Here is an 8,606-nt window from a genome sequence, read left to right as displayed (position 1 = left end):
ACGTGCAACAGGTATCGCCAGGCGGTTGTCCTGGTTGTCCATCGCGAATACCAAGACGTTCGCTATTCTCGCAATGCACGATCCGCCGCGTTTGCTCGACGAGACGTTCACACCTACACCACACTGCTCGCATTCACATCACGACACTGACACGAACATGGACTGACAGCCACCGAACAACCTCGCGGAATCGCGATCGTCCGCCTGCGGCGCGCCCGTCAGTCGTCTGCGTTTCTACACCTACACTCTCTGCCCTTTTTACGTATCAGACATGTGCGTTCGTTAATCATTACACTATTCTTCGATTGGCGTGAAATTCAAATATTCCAAGATAAATATATTCGGGGGTCGATTGTGTATCTTGAAATAATATGAAAGTTACAAAAATGAACAAGTTCAACAAGTATTTCAATTGAAGTGTGAATATTCGAGTGAATTTGCTCACTTTTGTAATTTTCATTTCATTTCGAGATACACAATCGATTCTCAGGGCACCGACGAGATATTAAAGATCGTCAATCCTGGGCAAATTTTCGGCGGTATAAAAAGGGTCCCAAGGGCCCGGAGGTAATTGAAGAACGTTGACATTATCAACAATTGATATAAATTTGTTTATTAACATAAATATTTGGCTTATACATTATTAAATTCATGATTTTTGTATTAAGTCCAACCAATCAAAGTCCTTTATTTCCTTCCTTTCCGTAAAATAAAGAATTCTGATTAGTTGATGTCCTTATGCCTTATGTTTCATGCATTATGCAAGAATTTGTGCTCACTGCTTAATATCCTAGTCTGATCACGCTGTTAGGACTTTAGGATCACGCATGTGATTGGATAATCTTGCTACTATTTACTTACGGAACATTCCCTATATATCTCTTGTAGCCCAACGTTGCAATAATTAAGCCGCGTATACATCCAGCGAACAAACTCGGACGCGTCTATTCGTGTTTGGTTTACGAATAGTACGTTCTTTTTCTTGAGTTTTGGAACACAACCCTGCTCTACTGACAGCTCATTCCAGATCATTTTGTCGCAATATCGCTCAGTGAGTGCAATGCTCAGCTTTTTTGAAATAGTTTGTATTGGCCAGAGAGATTTAAGTGATACGTGAATTACAAATTCATGATTAGAAAATGGCCGAGTCCGAACAGAGAACTAAAGACGGTTGTAATACAACGCCGTCAAAGGAGACAATGGTGAAACAAGAAAAGCGTGATAGTACGTTGACGAATGGCGGGAAGGGCTCCGGCGATGATGCTGATAGCTTCGAAGAGTTACCGCTCGATATAGGCGAACATTATCTCGTTCGCAGATCTGATGACTCCTGGCGTATGTAGCAATTCTTGTACTTGATTTTTTTTAATCTTGAAAATAATTATTATTGATTATTTGTGATGACACGAGTTTGTAAGCATGTATAGTTTCATCCATATATTGTACTTATATTATCAGCTTTCTGTTGATAATGTTTCTTAAGATACTTAAATCATATAACAATATAAAAAACTAATCAAAGCATCATGATATGTTTCCGTTTTTTTACATCATGACGTTTTGATTAGTTTCTTTATATTGTTATAAGATTTTTCCATAATAAGAATTATCTTTCATGACAACTGCTTTATTGGGATTATATTATTGTTCTTTTCTTGAATATTAAGTTAATAGGCAGAATTATTGTATGCACTTTTGTTTGATTGTTTATTATTTTATTGTTATATAGATCCTGCAGAAATTATCCAAACACGTTATAATGAAAATGAAAGTCATTATGAATATTATATCCACTATGATGGACATAACAGAAGATTGGATGAATGGGTACCTCGTGATCGAATTATGTCTAGCAGGTTTGATATGAGTGAAATAGAACGACATGATAGAAATTCTGGAACTGATTTATTAGCATTAGATTCTTCTGATCGCAAAATCACTAGAAATCAGAAGAGACGTCATGATGAGATTAACCATGTACAGAAGGTAAATACATCTATTAAATAGAATTATATTGTCGTAAATAAAAATTTTATATTGTATTAGGTACAATTTTTATACATGTATTAGATACAATTTTATGTTGTATTAGATATAATTTTTACACACGAAATTTTTTTTATTTGTACATACACACATATATGTGTACACACACACACACACACACATTGTTTTTATTATCAGGTAAACCGGAAAGTCCTAAATTTAATACACATTAGTATATTTTTATTATTTTAGACTTATGCAGAAATGGATCCTACTACAGCTGCATTGGAGAAAGAACATGAAGCTATAACCAAAGTAAAATACATAGATAGAGTACAGATCGGTAATTATTATTTCACTTGTGTACGTAATTTAGTCAATGTAGAAAGGATCTCATGATTTCCAAAAGTTTGTTTGTAGGTAAATATGAAATTGACACTTGGTATTTTAGTCCATATCCAGAAGAATATGGCAAACAACCAAAGCTCTGGATTTGTGAATATTGCTTAAAATATATGCGACTCGAAAAAACTTATAGATATCATATGGTAAGATCAAAAGTATATTTATTGAACTTTTATTAAAAATATGTATTGTAATTATGACATATGTTTCTTTCAGAGTGAATGTACTCATAGACAGCCAGTTGGAAAGGAAATTTATCGAAAAGGAACATTGAGTATTTGGGAAGTAGATGGCAGAGAACACAAAATTTATTGTCAGAATTTGTGTTTGTTGGCAAAATTATTTTTAGATCACAAAACCCTTTACTTTGATGTAGAGCCATTTCTCTTTTATATCTTATGTGAGGTGGATAAGCACGGTGCACATTTAGTTGGTTATTTTTCAAAGGTGCAGTACAAATTTACTAAAATATTTTTATTATATATATTTACTCTAATAAAATAATCTCTTTAATAGAGAATTTTTGTATCATTTTCTTATTTCACTTAAGAAATACACATTAACAAGTTTGTCTAATTTAATAAGAAAGTCAACGTTTTTATCAAAAATATAATTATTTGTGCTATTTTAATTTATTTAGTAATTATATTTTTCGAGTTTTTTAAAGATTTCTTTTAAACATTTCTCTCTCTCCCCTCCCTTTCTCTCTCTCTCTCTCTCTCTCTCTCTCTCTCTCTCTCTCTCTCTCTCTCTCTCCGCAAATTTTATTCTATTTTCTATTTTTCAGGAGAAAGATTCACAAGACGGTAATAATGTAGCATGTATCTTAACTCTACCACCTTTTCAAAGACAGGGCTATGGCAAATTATTGATAGCTTTTAGCTATGAATTAAGTAGAATTGAACAAACGGTTGGAAGTCCAGAGAAACCTTTAAGCGATTTAGGAAAGTTATCTTATCGCAGTTATTGGAGTTGGATTCTATTGGAAATCCTTCGAGATTTTAGGGGCGGGACTACTCTTGGTATTAAAGATCTTAGGTAAGATATATAAATATCGATCATAACATAACTATACTAGAGAATATTTCGGGAGCATTAAATAAAAAATAATATAAATTTACAGTCAAATGACCAGCATCTCACAAACTGATATTATCTCGACATTACAAAGTATGAATATGGTTAAATATTGGAAAGGACAGCATGTTATTTGCGTCACACCCAAATTAGTAGAAGAACACATAAAGAGCAGTCAATATAAAAGACCGCGTCTTACAGTCGATAATAGCGCATTGAGATGGGGAGCACCACCTCGGAAGAATATAAAACTCAGCAAGAAATAACACTTAAATGGGTTGGTGTAATATTTTTCTAAATAATGATCATTTAATATAGTTATATATACACACACACACACACACACATGCACACACATAATTCAAAAACTCGATGTATCCGATATTAATTTACGTGTGGCATGCATAAATTTGTTTGTTATTTCGTAATACATTTACAAATATGTTTATAATTGATCGATAAAATATCGTTCTTGATACGATATTTGTCATTAAAAATATAATACAATATTTGTTACTAAATAGACACATTACTCTTAAATTTTGACGAATATGATTTATTGTTTCGAAAAAGATATTAAACTTGCGATCTGCGAAATACATTTTTCTGCTAATATATTTTAGAAAATATAATGTATCTTCATATTTGATAAAGCCCTAAACAGGCTTTTACAAGTTTTATTTATGATTCATTGACCAGCAAATGATACTATGTACTATTAGAATTTATGTAAGCTTATTAATAAAGGATGCTCAGATAGAAAAAGGTTTTTTTCAGCAATATTTTTTGTAATACAATAATACACATTACGGACAACAAGAGGATCACTTTAAAACATTTTGCCGATCCATAAAAGGCTGTATTTTAGCTTCCAGCGAATGACACCACGAATATTACTGTAGCATTCGTAGAAGCTGAGTTAACAGATTTCAAAACGAACCTTATATTTTGCAAGAATTTGGATACTACATATGAGATACAACCTCTTAAGATCAGCAAAATTTGCAGATTTTTAAATAATTCCCTAATTGTTATGCGTAGTGTATATAATAGGAAAAAATGTTATGTAAATAATATTATATTTTAGAGCTGGTAGATTTATGAAGTTCGACGGCTGCGTTCACAGCCGTTATAGAAGTTCCAGGTGCCATACAAACTCCGTAACCACCATGTCCATAATTGTGTATAATCTATAAAAGGGATAATCTCTCGTTTCATCTATAGTACAATCTATAAATTAATATAAATTGTTTTTTATTGTCTAAATACTAACTATAGCTTTAGAATGATTACTAATACGACTCCCATCCCCAACTCTAACACCACCATCCCGATGCGGTCGCAGACCGACTTCCTGTCGCAGAATTTCGGCATTTTTCAAGGACGGGATTAGCGTCTCGCATCTTTCACGAATTGCTGCGGATTCGTGTGGACACAATTTTATATTTTCAGAATCAAAGTTCCTCGATCCACCTAAAGTAACTATACCATTGAAACCTGGTATGATATAAGTATCAAGCTCGCCATAAAAGAACATTTTCATCCATGGAGCTTTTACCTGCACAGATATACTATTTTTTATGCATATAAACGATTAGCAAGAATGGAAGTAACACGTATTTATAATGCTGTTACCGTTACTTTTTATAATAACGATTTTTCGTAACAATTTCATAATTTTTCATGACTAACAATAATGCCAAGATTGAAAAAAGTCACTTGAAAAGTAACTTATTATCATTACACATTATCTATAAAAAAAACTCGTTTCTTTATTCGTTACATAACGAATGAGTTTTTTTTTAATAAGTAACGCATAATGATAACTAATTATTTTTTTTAATGACTTTCCAACTCTGACGTTATTAAGAGGAAAATTGTGGTAGATTGTATGAATAAAGAAATGAATATCTGAGTGCAAAATAATGTCATACTTTGAGTACTTGACCACGAAGAGAAACAAGACGTCTGTCAGAGCATAATTTGCGCGCTCCAAGTCCAGTGCAATTTATTACGATATCGTAGTCATTTGTCAATTCTTTAAAAGAATTCAATTCTCTTTGCTTAAATGTAATTCCATTTAACTGCAATCTAGCAAAGCGAATAGTTCAAATTACAGTCTTTCTGTCTTTCATTGAATCATATAATACATTACTTACCGACGTTTAGCCCACGGAAGATACAAATTGCTTTGTGTAAGGAGTGTCGAGAAGTATGATCCGTACTTCCAACTACCATTTACCAGTTCAAATTCTTCCTCGTTCGCTCTTCTATATACTGGCACCACGCTTTCAAGCCAATGATTCTAATTAAATAATTTATTTATTTATTAACGTGTACTCTGACACAGGATGCACTAAATTTAAATTTATTTTCATCACTTATATAATTATCTCATTTTAGACAAAAATTATTATTTTTTTATTCTCAATCTTACTCTAACGGTGTCTTGAGATGAATTCGCGAATATATATCCAGAAATATCAGTCACTCCAGCATAAGAGGCATCATCCATTTTTCGAACAGCATCGTAAAATTCGTAAGAATCTTTTATCCATTGTCTTAAAAAAATTAATTGATTATAATTTATAAATGTCTCTATATACACACTGCTAAAGCTTGAGGCCACGTATAAAATTGAAAAGAATTTCAGTAAAACTAAAAAATACGATTCATGTATTCTATCTCAATATTTTTTCTTAATTTGAAAATAAGTAAGCGTTATATTTAGTTGTAATTAACATAGCATTGTTTAAAGAAATGGATTATGGTGATAAAGTTTGTTTTTTTTATTTTGAATTGTGGATTATTTTAGTAGCTCAGAAAAAATAAGTTTCTGGACGGTAAAAATGCTAATAAAGATTTTTTTTTGCTGAAAGCTGTTTGAAATGGCGTATTCAAAGACGTACTCTTTAAAAATAAAAAAAACAAAAATTTCTTGTTTTATACCTTGTTACTGTCTCTTTAGGGCCGCAGAATGAAGCACCGACTCTAAAGATTCCCGCAGCTACATGACTGACAGTATCATCAAAATCCGAAGCCAAAACCGTTATGTCAGCATTACGAAAATACCCTGCTTGTACAAATCCAGCTGTCGTTAATCCGACAATTCCACCACCAATAATAGCTACTCTCATTTCGTTTTTAACTGTAGTGTAATAAAAATAATTATAAATTATAAGTAAAACATAAATGTTGAAAGACTTGTAACATCGCTTAACAATATTAAAAGACTTGAGAATTACAAACTAGTCTTGTACATGATGAGTTACACAGTGATATCGGAGAGCAATAAAATGTCATTATTTACGTAATACTTATATACGTAACGCGTTTTGATAGAAAAATCAACGTGTGTACTATTATCATTATTGAACGTACTCTTGCTATGCATGTGTATTTGTGATAAAGTATATGCATTTTGATAAAGCATAGCAATACGCAATACGCAGATATACTATAGACGTTTAATTCTGTTTCTTCAAAGAATTTTATTTTAGATATCCAATTATAAAATCATAAAATTAAAAAAAAATATATATAAAATTATAAAACTTGAACATCCCAATATCCGGAGAGATTGAAATAGATAGAAATAGATTCGTTTGGTCATTGCCGAATTTAAATTCTTGATTTTTTAAATCCAATTAAAGTTTAATAATTCTTTGAATCCATTTTAATCTATGACGTGGGATTGAAACAATGGGATTTCTTTCTATTTCTTTCTATCAAAAAAAGTGGTGGAAAATATAAGCTATATGCAAACCATTTTAATCCAATGATATAGAATTGAAATGACGTAATATTGCTATTTTTTTAATCCAAAACAGATTCGAGAGCTTCGAATCCATTTTTGTCCATAATGCAAGAGTAAAAGAAAGTGAGTCTTACTCTATTCAATAAAAAAAAATTTCTTAAAATTCTCTTAATTCAGTGATATAAGATTAAAACAAAGTTATTCTTATTCCAATAATGTATAAAGATAATTTTATATTTCTGAAAATAAACCCTGATGATAATATTTATCTTTTACCATAATAAAAATTGATTTTCCGCAAGTTTCTTTTCACTTTAATATTTACTTTTTCTCTTTTGAAAAACGATAAAAATTGTTTCGTGTTTCTCACAAGAACTTTCGTCTAAAAGTAAATTCTGTATGCAAAGGTTTACACAGAAACTAGTCATAGAATTGTTTTATCCACTGAGATTTTTTGTCAGAGAGAGCGAGAGAGAGAGAGAGAGAGAGAGAGAGAGAGAGAGAGAGAGAGAGAAAGATGTAAGAATTACAAGAATATATATTACAAATTCAAATTGACTGAAAATAATTTTTTCAAATAAATCATGCGAAGTTTTTTAAATCGTTCATTTTTTAATACTTATATCTCATACGTTTTATTTTTATCCATTCTAAGATTAAAAAATTTATAGATAAATTTATAGACTACTGTTTTTAAAACTAGATTTCTATATACTTTATCATTATACTAAATAATGTAGTTATCATGAAATATAAAGTATTTTATCACTAAGGTACTAAATGTTTTTAATCTAAAAAAAGAACGGGATCTAATTTTAAATATATTGCCTGTATTTAAATCACATATATTTGTGACAAATTAATATATAATACAATGTATATACATTGCATTTTTTTCGAATATGTTCTTATTTGTAATAACAAATCGTATTAACAATACATCATCGACATAATTACATTATATCCATTGCCATTGTCATCTTTTAATGCAGTGTCTTAGAACTAATAATACAATTGAAAAGTTTGTAGGAATAAAAAAATTATAAATTAAGTGTTCTTATACTTTATTTAAGCTTTCGAGAAAAGTGTTTGAAAGTTGGAAAATTAATATCTTTGTACTTTTTTAAGCTTAAAAAAAAATGATCTTTAATCAGGGTTGGCAAAAATTAATGCCTTTTTTTAAAGAAAAAATTATATTTTTTCTTAAATATGTTTTAAATGCTCCAAATATTTGCTCTAAACAGTGTTATAAAACAAATATTTAAAAATCAGTTAAGCATCTTTTAAACTGTTTAAAACATGTTTTTTTATCAATTCTGTCTTTAATACATCATACGTTATCCAATTCGTTTCGAGGGCATTTTTATAATAAAAAAAAAAT

The 8,606-nt window shown here is 30.4% G+C and overlaps 2 protein-coding genes across 5 annotated transcripts; one reads left to right on the top strand and one right to left on the bottom strand.

Annotated features, from left to right (window-relative positions):
- Positions 1-942: 942 nt before the first annotated feature.
- Positions 943-6,512, top strand: LOC108752827 (histone acetyltransferase KAT8). Of its 2 annotated transcripts, XM_018493950.1 has the most exons (8): positions 943-1,335; positions 1,730-1,986; positions 2,239-2,329; positions 2,407-2,534; positions 2,608-2,838; positions 3,179-3,429; positions 3,515-3,745; positions 6,437-6,512. In XM_018493950.1, exons 1-7 carry the CDS (start codon positions 1,140-1,142, stop codon positions 3,732-3,734), a joined length of 1,374 nt encoding a protein of 457 aa, XP_018349452.1. In that variant the 5' UTR covers positions 943-1,139; the 3' UTR covers positions 3,735-3,745; positions 6,437-6,512. The 2 variants fall into 2 exon arrangements, with proteins under 2 accessions (XP_018349452.1, XP_018349444.1); XM_018493942.1 differs by lacking the exon at positions 6,437-6,512 and having other exon boundaries at positions 3,515-4,007.
- LOC108752834 (D-aspartate oxidase-like) lies at positions 4,138-6,746 on the bottom strand. Of its 3 annotated transcripts, none has more exons than XM_018493963.1 (7): positions 6,718-6,746; positions 6,418-6,616; positions 5,906-6,029; positions 5,628-5,773; positions 5,403-5,559; positions 4,742-5,026; positions 4,138-4,658 (listed from the first exon to the last, which is right to left on the bottom strand). In XM_018493963.1, exons 1-7 carry the CDS (start codon positions 6,728-6,730, stop codon positions 4,545-4,547), a joined length of 1,038 nt encoding a protein of 345 aa, XP_018349465.1. In that variant the 5' UTR covers positions 6,731-6,746; the 3' UTR covers positions 4,138-4,544. The 3 variants fall into 3 exon arrangements, with proteins under 3 accessions (XP_018349465.1, XP_018349475.1, XP_018349484.1); XM_018493973.1 differs by having other exon boundaries at positions 6,714-6,742; XM_018493982.1 differs by lacking the exon at positions 6,718-6,746 and adding an exon at positions 6,690-6,709.
- Between the last annotated feature and the right edge of the window lie 1,860 nt (positions 6,747-8,606).

This window comes from Trachymyrmex septentrionalis, unplaced genomic scaffold (assembly GCF_001594115.1).
Source record: "Trachymyrmex septentrionalis isolate Tsep2-gDNA-1 unplaced genomic scaffold, Tsep1.0 scaffold112, whole genome shotgun sequence".
NCBI classification, from domain to species: domain Eukaryota; kingdom Metazoa; phylum Arthropoda; class Insecta; order Hymenoptera; family Formicidae; genus Trachymyrmex; species Trachymyrmex septentrionalis.
This window is presented reverse-complemented; position numbering and strand designations above follow the sequence as displayed.

Bases quoted from the DNA above. Each gene is read 5' to 3' on its own strand.
- LOC108752827 (XM_018493950.1), top strand. From the start codon at position 1,140: ATGGCCGAGTCCGAACAGAGAACTAAAGACGGTTGTAATACAACGCCG. The intron at 1,987-2,238 runs GTAAATACATCT...TTATTATTTTAG, and splicing joins AGATTAACCATGTACAGAAG to ACTTATGCAGAAATGGATCC. The intron at 2,535-2,607 runs GTAAGATCAAAA...TGTTTCTTTCAG, and splicing joins AAACTTATAGATATCATATG to AGTGAATGTACTCATAGACA.
- LOC108752834 (XM_018493963.1), bottom strand. The intron at 5,560-5,627 runs GTAAGTAATGTA...TCGCTTTGCTAG, and splicing joins CTTCCGTGGGCTAAACGTCG to ATTGCAGTTAAATGGAATTA. The intron at 4,659-4,741 runs GTTAGTATTTAG...TCCCTTTTATAG, and splicing joins GTAATCATTCTAAAGCTATA to ATTATACACAATTATGGACA.